The sequence below is a fragment of the Typopeltis vanoorti genome, chromosome 16 (genome assembly GCF_054136105.1).
Source record: "Typopeltis vanoorti isolate ZY-2024b chromosome 16, IOZ_Tvanoo_1.0, whole genome shotgun sequence".
In the NCBI taxonomy this organism is placed as follows: domain Eukaryota; kingdom Metazoa; phylum Arthropoda; class Arachnida; order Uropygi; family Thelyphonidae; genus Typopeltis; species Typopeltis vanoorti.
Window position 1 is genome coordinate 95,755,590 of NC_143564.1, and position 19,497 is coordinate 95,775,086.

The 19,497-nt window shown below is 35.9% G+C and overlaps 1 protein-coding gene across 2 annotated transcripts in view; it reads left to right on the forward strand.

Moving 5' to 3' along the window:
- Nucleotides 1–19,497, forward strand: part of Pde8 (phosphodiesterase 8) — a 464,293-nt gene that overhangs the window by 112,397 nt on the left and 332,399 nt on the right. For both annotated transcript variants that reach the window (XM_090406572.1, XM_090406573.1), the window contains exons 2-3: nt 9,801–9,857; nt 18,743–18,933. In XM_090406572.1, the coding sequence (XP_090262698.1) occupies nt 9,801–9,857; nt 18,743–18,933 (248 nt within the window). The remainder of the gene's footprint in view (nt 1–9,800; nt 9,858–18,742; nt 18,934–19,497) is intronic.

The following is a 19,497-nucleotide window of genomic DNA, read 5'->3' on the forward strand; positions in this document are numbered from 1 at the left end:
CCAGGTTTAAAAAAGCTTGGTATCTTTAACATATATAAAAACAGTATCCTGAAATTAGAACCCTGTGGCAGACTACTTGTTTTCCTTCTCTTTTGTGACATTGCACTTCCATACACATCTTGCTAGCTTCTATTAGCCAGTTAGATGTATCCAGGCTACCAGTTGACTATCTTTTCCGTTCTGCCTAATTTTAAAAATAATTTTGTGATATTTTGTTGAGCAATTACAAAATATAGAAAAATTGCTATATAAGCATCTCTATTCAGAACAGTGAAATAAGACCGTCTCTTAATACATTGTTACTACCATCTGGAAGTTTCCTATTCTCATTCATCCAAGTTTATATTCTGTCTTTAACCATCCTCTCTAATTCGATATATACTGAATACACAAACTGGCCTATTTTTTGATACTACTGACAGATTCTTCCATATGCAGTGGCACATTTTTTTCCCTCTTTCCACTCTTCAGGGATTGTTCTCATTATCAGACTTGTTAAATAATCAAGTCAAATGGTGCTGTAAGATCCTTTTCCCTTAATACATGAGGTGACGGCATCCTGTTCTGTAGTTTGCACTTATCCTTTCTTCTGTGAAGATTGCACTCATTTAGTAACCTCTGTCAAAATCGCATCATCACTCATACCAGCTGTCATCTGCATACTGGATTTGCTATCATCAAATCCAGTATGCATGTTTATTGTATTACTTCCACTACAGGAAGTTAAACCATAACAATTATTAATAAAACTTTTGTTAAGGTTTTGCACGATTTGTTGAAATTAATAAAATTTCCTTAAATAATTCTAACATATAATAGTACATCTAATGAAGGAATTTACTTACAAATTTTTCATTTTGAAAGGCATTGTATGATGTTTAGCCTTGGCAGGAAATCAGAGTAGTAGTATTTTAAATTCTTAGTTAAATAATTATGAACTGTAATTTTTTAGAGATTATAATAAAACTTAAAATTTTGAAATGAATGATATCAAAAACCTAATAAATACTTCTCAGTGTTCCAATCTCAATTACTCTTCACTGGAAGCAGGACACAAGAGGGAAAGGATTACAATGAAAGCAGTTACTAAGAAAGAACCCAACGAACTGAGTTACACTAGATTCTTTGCACTGCAGCCACAGTTAATTCAAGACCAAATGGTCTCAGTAGCAAGTAAGATGCATCTACTGTACCCTCTCCTTTTCTTTTGCTGAAGTCTTTTGTTCCTTCCCCACTGGATTAGGTATAATGATTGTGATCAAGATTAGGTGTAATGGTCATTAAAGTATTTTTTTTTTTTACTCCCACCCACAAAATACTGTAAAATTGTAATATACATTACAGTACATTGGTACCAAGGATAGGCTAAGGATGATGGTACAACATGACAAAATTTCATGCCGGCTGGGGCGTCGCCCGGTTAAACAAGGCCCCCGTTGTTTTCGCCAGGGAACCAGGGTGAACAGCGAAAAGTCAGCTACTGGAACAAATCTGAAAACAAACCCCAACTCAACATCACCAGAGTTAAAGATCGGTACTATCAATGTAAGAAGCCTGAATGGCAAAGAAATGGAGCTAGCTGAGGAATTAGATAAGTACCAGATCGACATAATAGGGGTGACTGAAACAAAAAAGACCAAAACTGGTGAGATCTTTCTGAGCAATAAATACAAAATGTTATATTCAGGCAATAACAATCAAGGAAAAGAAGGAGTAGCCATAGTATTCAACACAAAATACGAGGCTAATCTTCTTGAATGGCAGTCAGTCTCAAGTAGAGTAATGTGGGCAAATATGAGAATGGGGAACTGGACAATGAGACTTATTTGTGCCTATGGTCCCACAGAAGGTTCTACTAAGGTAGAAGTGGAGGAATTTTTTGAGGCTTTAGAAAAAGCAACTGACACAATGAAAAAGGAAAAGTTGGTCCTTGTTGGGGATCTAAATAGTAGAGTAGGAAATGATTGTGAGACATACAAAAATATTTTGGGAAAATTTGGAGAAAAGAGCAAAGCTAATAATAATGGCAAATATCTGTTGGATTTCTGCTCAGAACATGGACTGGTTATTACTAACACCATGTTCCAACATAAAAATGTGCACAAATTCACATGGAGAGAAGAGGCTAGGAATAAGAAAAGTCTCATTGACTATGTTATTGTTGATAGTGATGTTTTCTCCCTGGTGCAGGACACCAGAGTGTACAGAGGATTTGAAATTGGAAGTGATCACTATTTAGTCTTGAGCAGGATAAAATTGAATTTCATATTGAAAAGAATAACATGTAAGAAAGTTTTAAAGCGAATAAAAGTTGAGCAGCTCTCAGATGTAAACTGTAGACTAAAATACAGAAATATTATTGAAAAGAAAATGAAAGAGTTTGAGAACAGGAATCAAACCTTGGAGATTCAGTGGCAAACTCTGAAGGAAACATTGATTGATTCTGCCAGAGAGGCATGTGGTGAGGTTGTGTGCAAAGATAAAAAAATCAGAACTCCCTGGTGGACACAGGAAGTTAAAGAGGCAGTGAAGGAAAAGAAGAAAGCATATCAAAAGTTCCTGGCAAATAAGTCAGCTTTTACTCTTACAGAATACAGAGACAAATGTAAGAAAGCTAAACAGTGTGTAAAACTAGCTAAACAAAAGTCATGGGAGGACTTTGGCAAGAATATAGAAAATAAATATCAAGAAGGTGGCAAAATATTCTGGAGGTTGTTGAAGAAGCTTAGGAATGGAGGAAAGAGTGCTGTAAAAGGAATTAGAGATGATAAAGGTGAAATGAAAACAGGAGAAAAAGATATCCTTGAAGTATGGAGTAATTACTTTGAAAAACTGCTAAATGAAACAAGCAGTGATGACAGCACAGTGATAAAAAACACTGATCAGGCATGCAGTCAGGAATACATATCCATACTTGAAGTAGAAAAAGCCATCAAAGGCTTGAAATGTGGAAAGGCAGCAGGAGTAGATGATATTCGACCAGAAATGCTGAAGTCTGGTGGTATAAGAGTCTTACAGTGGCTGCACTGCATAGTTCAGAAAGCCTGGACAGAGGGACGAATTCCCGATGATTGGAGTAGAGCTCTCATAGTACCCATATATAAAAAGGGAAATAAAACTGAATGTGAGAATTACAGAGGTATTTCCCTACTGAGTGTTCCTAGCAAGATCTATGCAAGTATACTTGAGAAACGGTTGAGAAGAATTGTGGAAGAAAAGCTTGGTGAAGAACAAGCTGGATTCAGGCCAAATAGAGGCTGTCAGGATCAGATCTTCACTTTACGACAAGTAGTCGAGAAAGCATGGGAATATAACAAAGATCTGTATTTAAGTTTTGTCGATTTGGAAAAGGCATATGACAAGGTGCCAAGAGAGAAGCTATTCAATACGCTGCAGTTATATGGTGTCAATGGGGCATTATATCAAGCAATACTTAGTCTTTATTTGAGTTCTAAGTCAGCAGTTAGAATTGAAGGAAGTACAGGAAGATGGTTTAATGTTAAATATGGTGTGAGACAAGGATGTACATTATCCCCTCTGTTATTCATTATCTATATGGATCACATTATGAAGGAATGTGGTATTAAACCTGATATCAAAATTGGAGATGTTAATGTCAGCTCTTTGCTTTATGCGGATGATGTTATACTTCTAAATAAATCCGCTACAAGTCTGCAAGATTCTCTGACTAAATTGAATAGCTGTTGTAATAGATATGGTATGAAGGTCAGCAATAAAAAGACAAAGACAACGAAAATAGGCAGAATCATTGAAAATGTCAACTGTGTTGTGAATGGAGAACCCGTGGAACAAGTAAAACATTTCAGCTACTTAGGCACAATTTTTACTGAAGATGGTAAACTAAATATAGAAATAGACAACAGAATCAGCAAAGCTGGTATCGTGGGAAGTCAATTGAATAAATTCATATGGAATAAGAAAGAAATTAGTCGGAACACTAAATTAGCTGTATACAAGACTGTGTTCAAACCAATTTTAACTTATGGATCTGAGAGCTGGGTCAGAAGTAAAACACTTGACCAAAGACTAGAGACCGCAGATATGAGAGTCCTGAGAAAGATTAGAGGCGTGAACAGATGGCATCAATGGCAATATCATATTAAAAATGAGGATATTAGGAAAGAACTTGACATTGTCAGCATCCAGGAATGCGTTAACAGAGCTAATCTCAGATGGTATGGTCACTTAAATAGAATGGGAGAGGAAAGATTAGCAAAACAAGTGTTCTCTGCCAGGTTGGCAGGAAAACGACCCAGAGGAAGACCAAGATATAGGTGGATTGATACGGTACAAAGTGCCTTAGATGATAGAAATATAAGATCTGATAATGTTGGAGTCTTGACTAGTAACAGACTGATTTGGAGGAAAATTGTAGATAGGAAGTTAGTAATGATGTAATTTTTTCATGTAGTACTGTCATATCCTGTACACCCCTTGAGGGTACATGGCAGGAATTTGATGATGATGATGATGATGATGAACATTTTTTAAAAAATATTTTTTATTTATTTTTTTGCATAATCCAGAACCCTGCTCTAAAGACTAAACATGGAAAAATTTTCAATAAGCAGGGTGGTGGTGTCACACTGTGTGATTGCAATTCATCTTCCACTTTAAGACAAATCATAAACATCCATGGCCCTGGTGGGATTTAAACCTCCAGCTACCAGTTATATTGATATTAACCACTCAACTAGACCTGTTAAATGTTGATGCCTGTTATTATTATGCTTGTGAATCCAGCACACCAAACACTTGGGTAGTGCTGGATTTATTACTATTACTATTATTACGGGCAACTCCAGGGAATCATTAGACTCATCGAGGGAGGCCCCAAATCATATTCATCACAACTATTTGACATTCATACAGTATCTATCATACCTCGCCTTAAACTCATTCACTGTCACAGCATCCACCACAGACTCAGGGAGCGCATTCCACTCATTCACTACTCTAAAAGTAAAGAACCCAGCTCTTACACCTTTACTAACCACACTTTTGCCCAGTTTCCATGGATGTCCCCTAGTCCAGTCCTCCCACAACCAGCCCTGTTCTCAAAAATATCTTCTGAATTAATTTTATAGAAACCCTTCAGTAATTTGAATGTCTCAATCATATCTCCCCTCCTCTGCCTATCAACCAATTTTTGCAATCCACAAATCCTCAACCTGTTCTCATACGGTTCATTCCACAGACCTGCTATCATCTTGGTCACTCGCCTCTGGATCCTCTCCACCTCCTCCCCATCAAGAAGAAACCTAGGTGACCAAATCTGAGCACAGTAGTCTAGATGGGGTCTTATCAAGGCTCGATACAGAGGAACAATAACCTGCTTGTCTCTGCTTGTCAACGTATTCTTCAGCAACCAAGTGATTTGATGAGCTAATTTGGCCACTTTTGCAATGTGTCCCCTAAATTTCAATTCCTTATCCACCAACACTCCTAAATCTCGTGCCTCATCAATTTTCCTGGAGCACGGTTCCACCAATGCAGTAAACTGCCGTCAATCTTTTCACCCCAAAATGCATAACCTTACATTTTGCCACATTAAATTGACATTCATTCTCCTTAGCGCAGACCTCCAATCTATCCAAATCATCCTGCAAAATTTTGACGTCATCTGCATTCACTATTGCCCTACCCAACTTCGCATCATCCGCAAACAAATGAACTGTTCCTCTCAGATCCTTTCCTATATCATTTATGAACAAATTAAACAGCAGTGGTCCAAGAACAGATCCTTGTGGCACACTAGTCACAGGCCGTCTTGTGGACTCTACTCCTGAGTAAACCACTCTCTGATATCTCTCCGTCAACCACCCTCCTATCCATCTCACCAACCCTATGTCCATTCCCATATGCTGCAATTTACTGATTAGAATTCCATGTGGAATCCTGTCAAAGGCCTTAGCAAGGTCCAGTAGAATCACTGTAAACCCATTACTCTTATCAAGTTCAGCCGTCACCGTGTTATAATACGTGAGCAAGTTACTGAGGCATGACCTACCCTTCACAAAACCATGCTGTCCCTGATACAGTATTCCATTTTCTTCTATCCAATCTTGTATTTTCCTCTTGACTATTTTCTCTAAGACCTTGATAATGATTCCTGTTATGCTGATTGGCCGGTAATTTTTATACAGCAGCCTTGGAACCACCTTTGTGCAGTGGAACTATTTTCCCCTCTTTCCACTTCCTTGGGACTGACCCAGTTCTGAGGCTCAAATTAAACAAAATTTATGATAGCACACTTGGATAGTGGATCTGAAAGAAGCAATGCCCGAACAGAATGGATACCCAAACAGCTGTATGATATCAACAAGTTAACCAAGCTGTGAATGACAATAGTCATTCATGTCAATTCATCACTGGTATGATGAAACCCAGATTTGGTCACCGGATTTTCAGAAGGATGAAGAGATGTTGGAAAGGGTCCAAAGGCGACTGACTAAGGTAGTTTTTGACCTCTGGAATGTTGAGTATGAGGAAAGATTGAGAAGATGTAATTTGCAGAGTCTGTTGGAGAGAAGGAAGAGGGGAGATATGATAGAGACCTACAAGTTGGTAAGGGGTTGTTATAAGATCAATGGTGGAGAAGTTCTACAGGGAATAGTGGGAGATCAGGGGAGAACCAGAGGTCATCCCTGGATGTATAAAGAGAGTGTGAGTAGGAGAGTGAGAAGCAGGTTTTTTTCGTGCAGAGTTGTGAATGATTGGAATGCTTTGCCTGAGAGTGTGGTGTCTTGTTTAAGACACAGTATGATGAGATGTGTGTGTGATAAAAGGACCTCCTAGATGAGTCTTTGACTCCATGAGGTCTTGGGAAATAATAATATAATATAATGATCAGAGGCATAGTGAGGTTATGGCCGATGTGGCCCCGGCCATAGGCACTAATTTTATATAGGTGAAAAAAAATTGAGATTTTTAAAGTTTTTTTTTTTTTTTAGAATGCCGCAATTTTCTTTCCTGGCCATAGGCGCCAAAATTCCTCATGACGTTTCTGGGTATGATATATATATATATATATATATATATATATATATATATATATATATATATATATATATATATATAGTCATTTGTTCACTGAAATTAGATAAAACTCCTATGGATATGTGAAATTAAATGCTAATATAATAGCCCATATTCAGATCATCATGGAAGATTAGTTGAGGTGAAAAGTAATTGAACATTAAGGAGAAAATAAAGCAGGTTTGCAGCATGTGTCATGGTCATAGAGAAAGAACATGGTATCAACTCAGATTCTGTCATTGTGCCATTATACTTGAGCCACAAATGGCTCAAGTATAATGCCCTTCTTTTTAAGAAAACCATAACTTAATTGTGAAAAAGAAACATTACTAAGGTAGTTATGACCTCAATACTCTAAACTGAAGGTTGACTCTTTTTGAGCTTAGTATGATTCTTTACATTGAATTACATTGATTAATAAAAAAAGCTATTATTTTGTCAGCCAGCATTAAATCAGGTTAAAACAGGCTACCAACAATGCTGCACTATTACCTATGAGCTGATATCCTCAACAGTGAAAAAGCAATCTATTCTCATAAAACAGAATATTTTATGTTTTAAGATAATCGATTGTGTAAAACAAATGACTCTGTTTTCCTTTCCCCTCTCTTCCATTGTAAAGTATTAATGTTTATAATAAAGTATTTATAACTAATAAGTATTTGTTTTTTCAGATATCTATTATACCTGATAGATATCTACAACTCCTGAAACAGATTGTAAAAGATAGCTCAATAAATACATTTAAACACTTAACATTGTAGAAAACATATCACTATCATAAATAGTAACAACTGGAAGAATATTTTGCAAATAGGAAAAAAGAATTAGTACAAGTACATTGCATTTGAATGGTATTGGAATTAGGACATTGAAGAGATTTTGACAGGTGGTGAATGGATGTTTAATGGAATTGAGAGATAGTTCTCATGATATTTGGTACAGTAGTACAGTAAATCTCATCGTATCAAACTACTCGTTAGTAGCTTAGTATTGTCTCGTACTACAAACCAATTATTTTTCTGACTAATCACATCTGATTAGTCTAATTGGTTACAGCAGGGAGAGGTTTGGGGTATGAACCAAATACTAAATTGCTAATGCCATGTGATTTTGTTGTAATTGCTGTCTGAAGAAGAGTTGGTTGACCTTACCAATTGGGGCAAGACAAGCAGCGAAAAAAGTTGCATACATATTAGGAGATATATTGTTATGCATTCGTTAATTGGTGGGAGATGAATTTCATTGCCTGGTGCAAGATCACCACCCCACTTATTGGAATCCTGATGTGGCTTGGTAAAGTTCCATGTTTGGTCTCTAGAGCAGGGTTTCCAGACTATGTAAAAAAAAATTATATATATATAATGTTAAAGATACCAAGCTATTTTAAACATATATATATATATATATATATTTTTTTTTTTAAATTGATAACAGAAAAAAATGATTAGTCCACCCTACTAAATGTACTATAGGCTTGAAAATAACCTTTTGTGGGTGTGAGTAGAACATAAAAAAAAATTAACAGTTATTGGGCAGATAGTGAAGTCACTTATTCTAACAGTTTTGAAAAATAATCAGAGTACAAATAAAACATAGATTTACCATTTTCGTTGAGATAGATAACTTGCTGACTTCATGATAGGTAACTAGAACTTAAGCTTTATTATAAATTTTAACTGACCTATTTATATATATATATATATATATATATATATATATATATATTACATACAGTGCCTTTTTGGGGAATGGCATGCAGTGGTATAGTATATCAGCACCTTTATTAATAGTGACACATGGTATACAGATGTGGTATCATTCTAATTTTCAACTTTCCCTGCTAGCAAAGAATGTATACTAGCACCCAGTAGCACACTCAGAGTTTAATGTTGGGGGGGACCCCGAGTTGAGTGGACGATTCGAGAATACACACTACGCATCACATATGACCTATGATTGAGCATCTGCAATGATCGCTAATTCATAAGTAGTATAGAAATAGAAGACATGACGCAACATAAATAAAAAAATTAATTTTATTAATTAGGAAAAGATTTTTGGAAAATTTTCTAGTGTTTTTTTCCTTTTTCTTTGACACAAAAGAGAGAGAACAATGATTTTATATATATACTACTAGGGTGCTCTGACGCCTATGCCCCCCCCCCTCGAATTCTGATGACTTAAAATTTGAAAACTCGAAAGGGGTGGGTTCCTCCTTATGGCGCCCAACCCCTGAGTTGCAGACTGGTAGGCCAATTCTCCATAAATTCTGATGACTCGAACTTTGAAAACTCGAAGGGGGGTTCCTCCCCCTGGTGCCTATGGCGCACACCCTCCAAGTTGCGGACTGGTAGGCCAGTTCTCCTTGAATTCTGATGACTCAAATTTTGAAGACTCGACACTCAGGGTAGCCCCTGAGTTTCAAATAACTTGACAAAAAACGTGACATGAAAACGTTACAAAAAAAGCTTATAATTTTATATTATATAGTATATATATATATATATATATATATATATTTCTCTATGTTTTATGCAAACTCCTTATATTTTTTGCAAAAATAAATGAATAATTGTGGAATTATTTTCATTTTCCAATAAATATAAATTGTATTCATACTGCTTTGTTCTGCCATACAATAAATCTGTGGGAATATTTTAATTTATAATCCCTTTTAAGTTTCATTGTGTGTTATTTATAACTGACAATTAGTTAAATATTTATCTTTTTATTCATAGAGAACGAGTCACAGTTTGAAATTTGGACCTATGTGCCTTACACTTCCAACAATAAAGGTAATGTGTAAATTTCTATTTTCATGAAAATGATTGCTAGTGATAGTTAAACTGTATGCTAAAACAATATCTGTGTTCTGTTGTGGTGAGCTTATCTACCATTGATCCTGAAGTGCTTTGTTTAAACACAATTGTTAATACCTCAACGATCGCGTTTACCGTAGTAGTGCATTTATTAAATCAGATTGAGAAATTGTTGCCCTCATCTGCCCAATGCTGTATATAGTCCCTCACTAATTTCTCCAAGACCTTAACAACTACTGATGACACACAAACTGGCCTATAATTAGACGCTTCCAGTCTGCTACACCTGTTTAAGTTTATGAGTAAATGGATTTTAATTTACTGTCAATAACAGGAAGTTTGTTCAAATAATTGGTAAAACTGCATGTAATAGCTGATTTTAGAATGATCAACTTTTGGATCTGATTGTTTGATCATCTTTTTTCTTTTGAAGTGAAGTGAAAGACTATTCTGAGAAATAGTACGTGCTTTACAGAACACTTGTAATTTAAATAAACTTGTCTGCAAAAAACTGCTAAAAATTTGGGGACTCTCACAAAAGGTCACCACTGATTTCATCCAGAGGGTATGTTTAGGACACTAGCTTGAATATTTTTGCTCTTACTTTCATTTTTGAATTGTGTACCTTTGTGATCACATTGCAAATTGCTCATGAACTGCTTAAACTTCATGTTGCAACAATTGAGAATGCCTTATTACCCTTTGGTGATGAAATGTTGCTAATAAAGTATTCACTTCTTTCACCTTTTGTGTTGTGATTAAGCCATAAACTGTGAATGAGAAACTACCATTAAAAATTGTAAATTTTTATATCACAGCTTCCCTGTGGTCCATTCCTACTGAGCAGTCCATTAACATTTCTTGAAACACATTTTCTCCTGAGTGTGGGTTTATCTCTCAGATGATTGTCAAGATCTTTCCTTGACAAACTGACACCTCAGAGGGGTAGGGACTTGTTCTTCTGTCAGAGGTCTGTAGTAAAACTGACAGATTAACTCAGATTATAAGAAAATCCTCAAAATGTATACTATTATTTTTAAATTGCTTCATAATATTAAGGTCACAGGCATTCAAGACTTATGAGAGATGCTTATATAACTGGTTAGTTCAGTTATTTTGGAATAATCAGTCAGAAGAATGAGGTGCTTGTAATTATAAGCTGTGAAATTGAAGTACTTGGTGAAACATCTGGAAAGATTAGAGAGCAGAAGGAGGGCTGGTGGTGGAATAATAATGTACAGGAAGGAAGCAGTGACGGCTAAGAGGAAGGCAAAGCAGAAGTGGGACGAGTCAAGAGTGGAAGAGGACAGAGAGGAGTACAGAGAGAAAAAGCGAGAAGCCAAAAGAGTTGTTGCACAGGCAAAGGCCATGGTATATCAAGACCTTTATGATCAATTAGAAACAAAGGAAGAACAGAGAAAGATTTATCGATTGGCAAAATGTAGAAATAAGGCATCAAAGGACATCATACATGTGAGGCAGATCAAAGACTCTGGAGGAAGGATGTGGTTATAAGAAACAGATGGAGAATATACTTTGAAGGGCTTTTGAATAAAGAAAATGCAAGGACTCACAGAGAAGATGGGGAGCCTAATGAGGGGATGGTACAGAACATTAGTAGAGTGGTAGTGAAGGAAGCTATAAAGAGGATGAAGAAGGGAAAATCGTTAGGCCCTGACAGGATCCCAGTGGAGGCATGGAAGGCACTAGGGGAAGAGGGAATTGACCTGCTGTGGTGGGACCTGTTAATAAAAGTTTGTCAACAGGAAAATATACCTGAGGAATGGAGGGAAAGTACTCTTGTCCCAATCTACAAGAGTAAAGGGGATCCCCAAGACTGCAAGAATTACAGAGGAATAAAGTTGATGTCCCACACAATGAAGATCCTAGAGAGGGTTCTTGATGGAAGACTGAGGAAGGAAGTGGAGATTGCAAAGGTGCAATTTGGCTCCATGCCTGGTCAATCGACGACAGATGCTATCCTTGGGTTACGACAGATGATGGAAAAGTTTCGAGAGAAGCAATGGGAGCTACATCGGGTTTTTATTGATCTGGAGAAAGCATATGATGGAGTGCCAAGACAAGAAGTCTGGAGGTGTTTGAGGGCGAAAAAGGTACCGGAGAAATATGTCAGGTTGGTGCAAGAGATGTACAGAAATGTGAAGACAAGAGTTCGAACCTGCCTGGGAGAGACAGCAAGTTTTCCAGTGACAGTTGGCTTGCATCAAGGGTCAGCATTAAGTCCTTTCCTGTTTAATATTGTGATGGAGGTGGTGACAGAGGAGGTGAGAGAAGATGCGCCTTGGACTATGTTGTATGCAGATGACATCTTGCAGTGTGCAGATTCAAGAGAAGAAGTGGCAGATAAACTGGAAAGTTGGAGGAAAGTACTGGAAGAGAGAGGTATGAGACTGAGCAGAAGTAAGACAGAGTATATGCGTTGCAAAGTGGATGGCAACCAGGAGACAGATCTGGAGCTGGAAGGAAATGTCATCAGGATGGTCAGTGACTTTAGATACTTAGGTTCAACAATGAAAGAGGATGGTGAGGCTGAGAAGGGAGTGGGATGCAGGATACAAGCAGGATGGAAGAACTGAAGAGAGATGGCTGGAGTGCTATGCGATAAGAGGGTGCTGATCAATCGTAAAGGCAAAAGTTTATGTGTGGAAACTTTGGCCCTGAGGAAAAATAACATCAGCAGGATGGAGGTAACGGAGATGAGAATGCTTAGGTAGATGTGTGGTGTGACCAGAAAGGATCATCTGAGAAATGACTATGTAAGGGGAACGGTGAAAGTTACGAACTTACGAGCAAAGATACTGGAGGCAAGGTTGAGATGGTTTGGTCATGTGATGAGGAGGGAGGAAGAGTATGTGGGAAGAAAGGTCATGCAGATGGATGTGCAGGGGAGGAGGAAGCACGGATGGCCAAAGAAGAGATGGAGGGAGATGGTGGAGGAGGACTCGAGGATGAAGAACTTGGATGTTGCTACAGCCCAAGACAGGAGGTTGTGGAGGAGACTCACCACAAACAGCGACCCTACTTAGTGGGAAAAGCTGCAGAAGAAGAAGAGTGGTCTTGCAGTGAAAAGTTGCATACTGCTTAAAAATTGAAAACTTGTCCCAAAGCCTTTCTTTCATTATTTTGGGATCAGTGACTGTCTTGTTCCTTGCATGAATGTGGTGACTCAGTCACACATTTTCATGTATGTGTGTGTGTAGTACTTACTTTAAAATGATGATGTGGCTTCAAGACAAACGTTGCAAACTACAGACCAATTATTATTTTTATTATTAACATCTTGCATGTGATGTGATTCAATCAGCTAATTGTTGCTTAAAAGTTGAAGTAACTTCATAAAGAAAAGACAACCAATGAACCCAAGTGCTTTTTTCCCCCCTCCTAAAGGACTCTAAGCTAAATACAATAGCCATAGGTCAACCAATGATTGAATACATTAATATAAAATATCAAGGCTGGATGTCAAACATAGGAATTTTCTGATTGGCTGATGTCATTAATTATTATTTAATAGTTGATTTATTTTATTATTTATTATTTTTTAAAATTAATTTAAAATTACGTACCTTATCGTGGTATAGTGCTAGTGTTTATAAATGTATATATTCCTGAAGATGATCTAATGTAAAGGTTGAAATGTGAAATTTTAATGCTATTACGGTTTATTTTATCTCAGAGAAGGTAGTTGAGTCCATAAATCTAGTATGATGATTGGTTATTCAGCTGTATGAGACAGGTGAAAGAGAGAGAAAGATATCATCTGGTTTACATGATGATGTTATAAAAGAGCCAAGGCTTTTCCTCCCTCTTCTACTATCTAATCTATTCCCGCCACCCCCTCCCTCTTAATACTGTATTCTGTCATGCTCTTTTACACTCTGTAATACTCTAGGCGTGTTTCTCAAACTTCAGATATCCGTGTACCCCTTCTTAAATTTTCATTATTACCAAGTACCCCCTTATCAAATAATAAATAAATAAATAAATAAAGTGTATTTTTCATTGTAAATGTCTATTTTATTTGAATTTATATGTTCATGTAAACAAAAATATGATTTATTTTTAATAGAACAAAATTTGGAATAGATTCCTCTTCATTTCCCGTCCATGAAAATCCACATTTCAAGTAATTCATATCATACTTAGGAAGATTTTTCATCTTTTTCCTGGTTAGTTCTAGATATGTCAGATGACACACCCTTATTAATTTCATTTGATCCAGATGCAATATCAACGTTTTCTTGTTGCTTACAGCTACTTGTATTTGCTATATTGCTCTCTTTTTTGAGTTTTATAAATCCAGTCTTTAACCAATGATCCATACTTAAGAATTTGAAAGCTAAAAAAATTACTTTGAATTCGAGTTATATTTACTCGAATATAACTCACTTTTTTTCCCAAAATTAAAGCTAAAAAATGGTAGTTCGAGATATATGTGGGGATTTTTGGAAACTAAAGTTTTCAAAAAAAAATAAAAAAAAACTGAAAATAGTGTGACTTACCAAGAAGCTCCTACTCGCTATCGCTACTTTTGGCATTGAGAACAGTTTCCTTGTGTGCATCGTCAAAGTCATCTACCCAAATAGCTTCATCTTCTTTCCCATTATTTCAAGCAAAAATTACCAGTAATTTACAAGATTTGAGATACATAGAGCAGCTATGAAGAAGTGCATATAATTGGTGTGGTATTAACAAAAGATCACATGAACCAAAGACAAATTAGCATTTCAACAGTTGAGTTGAAATGCCAATTCCCGTCAACCGAATTCGATAATATCTGAAACACATTCACTATATATTTCTTAGTTTTAACACGTTCGCAACGGGGCGGTGTTAAGCAAAACCATATGTTGCACCGGCAGCATATGGTTTTGCTTGAGTCTATACAGCAGTTTCTGTTGGAGGGGAGATGTGATTCATTAGTTAGTGCTGTTTATATCCCAGTTGTCTCTAATTGCACTATTTATTGAGAAATATAGCCCTCTAGACCTATGATGAACCTCCCTTCACTTTTTCATTTCTGTAAAAGTTGAACCCATCTGTGTAGCAGTGATCCTTCCCATAATGCATGTTAATATGTCTGAAAGTAAGTGCTCTGTGTAGTATGAAGTACTAAAACAATATGATGTGAAGTCATCTGCCTCTATATATAGCTTAATTATGATGTTACTTCAAGTTTTTGTTTGCTCATGCTTGGGTAAAGGATAAAAACAATGTCTAGTATAATTTGTTATCTAGTATAATTAATTAATATAGCATGATATTTCTGCATTTTACAAAGATACTTGATAATTGTTACATGGAAAATTAATATTTAAATTGTGACAAGTTGGAAAGGATTTGAGATTGAATTCTGAATAGAAATTGAACTACGTGACTGAGTTTCTATATGGATCCCTTTTTAGTTCTTGTTGAACATATACGTATATCAGTGACATTGTGAATGGTTGGTTTGAATTCTGAATAGTTATTTATTGATGCAAAATTTTGTATCTGTCCAAAGAATGATATATATGACAGAGGAGAAAGCAGGTGACCAGCAGTGTGCTACAAGGCTCTGTTCTGTCTGGATTATTACTGTTTACGTTGTACATAAATGATGTAGGAAGTGATTTGAAGGAAAATACTTGGTTGTTTCATAATGATGCAGCATTGGGTAGTGTAATAGTTAATCAAAGTGAGTGATAGAACTTTGCAGGATGATTTGATTTAAAATAGATTGACCACATGGTCAGAAGATAGCAGTTGACAGTTCAATCTGTTAAAGCTTAAAGTTATGCATATTGAGATGAAAAGATTATAAGCTGTGTACCACATTGATAGAAATGTATGCCAGGAAAGTGATGAAACTGGGGATTTGGGGTTATCGATAGAGTTGAAGGTCAGAGGACATATTCTTCAGATGGCCAGGGCAGTTCATAGGATTACTTAATTATTGAAGAAAATACTAACATCATTCCTCTTTATCTTGATAATATAACTACATCATGTGGATTTCTTGGGTAGGAGGGAGTAGTGAAGAGGATATAGAAACAAGTGGCGAAGATAACAAGTGGTAAGTGGAATGCTCTCTCTAATGACAAATTGCGGGTTTGTAGGCTGCAAAAATTGGTGGAAAAGAAGGGATATGATGGAAACATTTGAGTTATCCCCAGGATTTTATCTAATTGATGCAGAATAAATATTTTAGTACTTGTTGTGGGAGAGAGGGACAGAATAAAAGGTTTCTGGAAATTGAGTAAGAATGTAGTTAGCAAGGATGTGATGTTTTGCTTGGAAAGTGGTGAATGAGTGGAATGGGTTGCCAGTGTGTGTGTGTGTGTGTGTGTGTGTGTGTGTGTGTGTGTGTGTGTTATGAGTGCTTGGTCAGTCTAGTGAGTTCAAGGAGAGATATGTTAGATGTTGTAGATAGTTTGGGTCTCCTGCCATGAGACCCAAATGAACTGAATGTAATGGCAGTGGTGCTTTTCGTGATGAAGAGTGCCACTGTTGCCCTCCATGCACATGACTATCCTTGTTATCCAGGTCATTTTAGTTTGTCTTCACTGATTGTGTAGTGTTAATTTGCCTCTAATAATGCTAGCTTAAACTAGTAGAATGTCGACTCTAAATAAATAATTTAATCTAGTAAATTACACAGGCCTGCAATGGAAAAGTTGTCTGAGAAGTAATAATTGATTCTTATAGATTTTTAGATGCTGAGTTCAGAAAAAATAGTAAAAAAATTCCATCACCTACCAATTTTACCCAGTTTCTAATTTTATGATTTTTATTAGTAGTATTTGGATTTAAATTCAGTGCATTGGTATTTATTTTCATTCTCCTTTATCTACAGCTTAGTTGTATAAGTGTTTTTTTGAAATGACTTTTTATGGTAAATAAAGAAATTTCCATGAAACTTCTCATTCTTAAGATAGGAGAGGGAGGGAGGAATGCAGATATAAGTGCAGGTGGCTACTTTGAATCTGATTCGCCGAGATAACGGATGACTTTTTGTTGTCACAGACGCTTACATTTTCTTGTGTGATTCTTTAGTTAAACTTTAGTCATTGACTACTAAGGTTATCATATTTCTGAAAGGTGGCATATTTTCTAAGTTAGTGTGAAGATTTAATTTAATGTATTTGCAGTTTTCTTTTATGTTTTTACATAGTGTCGTGTAATAGTGTTGATGTCATTCGTTAAAATTCATTTAACTGTGTTTTAAGTGGTATTTGTAATGGCTTCAAGAGGTTGCAAAAATTCACCTAACAAAGAGGATACACCAAATACCCATGCTTTTTGTGCAAGTGGAACAGCTGAGATTGAGAGCAACATTGGATCAAGGAATGGCCAGAAAGGGTCACATTAGAACCTGGAAGTAAAAATGTGTTGCACGAAACTTTGGTTGCTAGGGAAAAAAATTCTTTTACCTGCTTCACATAAAGCTGGGATCGATGAAACAATTTGTCAAGGCTTTGTCGAAAGAAGGAGAGTGTTTTAAATACATCTATGCAAAATTTCCAGGATTATCTACAGCAAAATTGAAAGAAGGTATTTTTATCAGTCTGGACATCAGGAAACTTATGAAGGATAAACTGTTTGAAGAAAAAATGGCAACTGTTAAAAAAGAAGCATGGAAAGCTTTGAAAGAGGTGGTGACCAAATATTTAGGAAATCACAAGGACCACAACTATAAAATGATTGTGGAAGACAGAAATTCAAGGATTTGGGATGCTCCATTAGCTTAAAAGTGCACTTTCTCAACTCTCATTTAGACTACTTTTCTGAGAATCTGGGAACTGTCAGCGAAGAGCAAGGAGAGCGATTCCACCAAAACATCAAGGAGATGGAAAAAAGGTATCAGGGCAGGTAGAATGTCAACATGATGGCAGACTATTGCTGGATGTTGCAGAGAGATGATCCGAGAAAAGAATTTCACAGAAAAAGTTGAAAAAGAAGCTTCGAAGGAAAAAGAAAAAGACACCACAATGATATATAAAGTATGTACTAAAGATTAATCTTTAATTACTTTAATTAAAGTAATTGGAATGAAAGTATTGGAAAAAAAATTTTTTTTCAATACTTTCATTCCAAAAATGTTTATGGAAAATTTTAAATACTGTTATTTTACTTAATGCATTTTAAAGCGATTTTACTGTAATATTGAGATACATTTTGTGAAAAATCCTTACATGATAGAGATAAACGGAAGAGATATTTGAAATCACTGGTCAAAAATAAATCAGACACAGTTAGTTTCCAGACAACTTTTCATGACTTGAATTTTGCAGGCCTGTGTTATTTGTTTATATTCCAGTGTCTGTGTAGTTCCAGAAACTTTGACATGAATAACAGCTATGTTTGAATCTCAGATGATTCAAAGTAATCATCATCATCACAATGATGATTACTTTGAATTTAGAGAATTAGCTATCTCTGGAAAACAGTTTGAGTGGATAACAAAAGGAATATCTACTATGACTGAAGATTGTAAGGATATCATTTGCAAATATGTGAAATACATTTCCAAAGAGTGCAATGATTGCATAGATAGCGAATAAGTTTAAGATGTTGTATGATATATATCGTGGAAGTTAATCTTTGATGATTCAATGGAAGAGGTTAGGTGAAGTTGACCTCTCGTTACCACATACAGCAGCATTTCTGAGATAGAATACAATGTATTATTAATCACCGTTCTCCACTTTACAGTTGCAAGAGTTTGATTGATTGTTATAGAGTATTTAGTGAATCTCAGGTTCTATAATAGAATTAGCATGCATCATTTTGTTTATACTATTTAGGTTTTTAAAATTTTATATCTAAGAAAGATATATAACCTTTCTGTAAATTTTTAGGTTCTTCTTGTATTTGCTAAGGAAGATGCTCAAAGTGATGCACTAAAGTGGTCAGCAGAGAAACTACAATATGACTGTACCTTAGTACATAATACTGAACAGGCTATTGAAAATTACTTGCACAACCATCATCATCTAGTCATTATTGATGGAAGACATTCAAAAGCATTTGATCCCATCACACTATGCAGGTCAGTGTTACATAAGCATTAACTGTTTTTGTTTAATAGCTTGTCTTTATCATGGTATATTTTATTTCAACATTGTTGAAATAAAATATTTCCAAAAATTCCCAAGAAGTGTACAAAATACACTTCTTCCAGTAAATCAGGAACAGCCCTTGTCTTGGGGTTATAAAATGGTAGTCACATTTCCTATACAGAACTACCAGACCTACACCATATCTGTTCCTCATGCTTACACCTTCCTATTCTAACACAGAATAGGAAGGTGTAAACTAACAATATGGTGTGCATGTGTTTCATGTTATATTATGATGATTAGCAATGTGATGCACAGAGTGTCCAAGATTTGTGTGCTGCACATTTTTTATGAGATGACTGAACATGATATAGGTGCATGCCTTGTTTCTTGTCTCCACAATTAGGATTTTTCACCATTTCCAGTGAATCTTTGAATGAAGAAATTGTAATCAGCATAGGCCATTTCTGTACACTTGTAAATGAGGTTTTATCTCTCTTGTATATGCTACTATCCTGATTTTCTCTTTATCTCTTTGATGTGTTCTGACATGT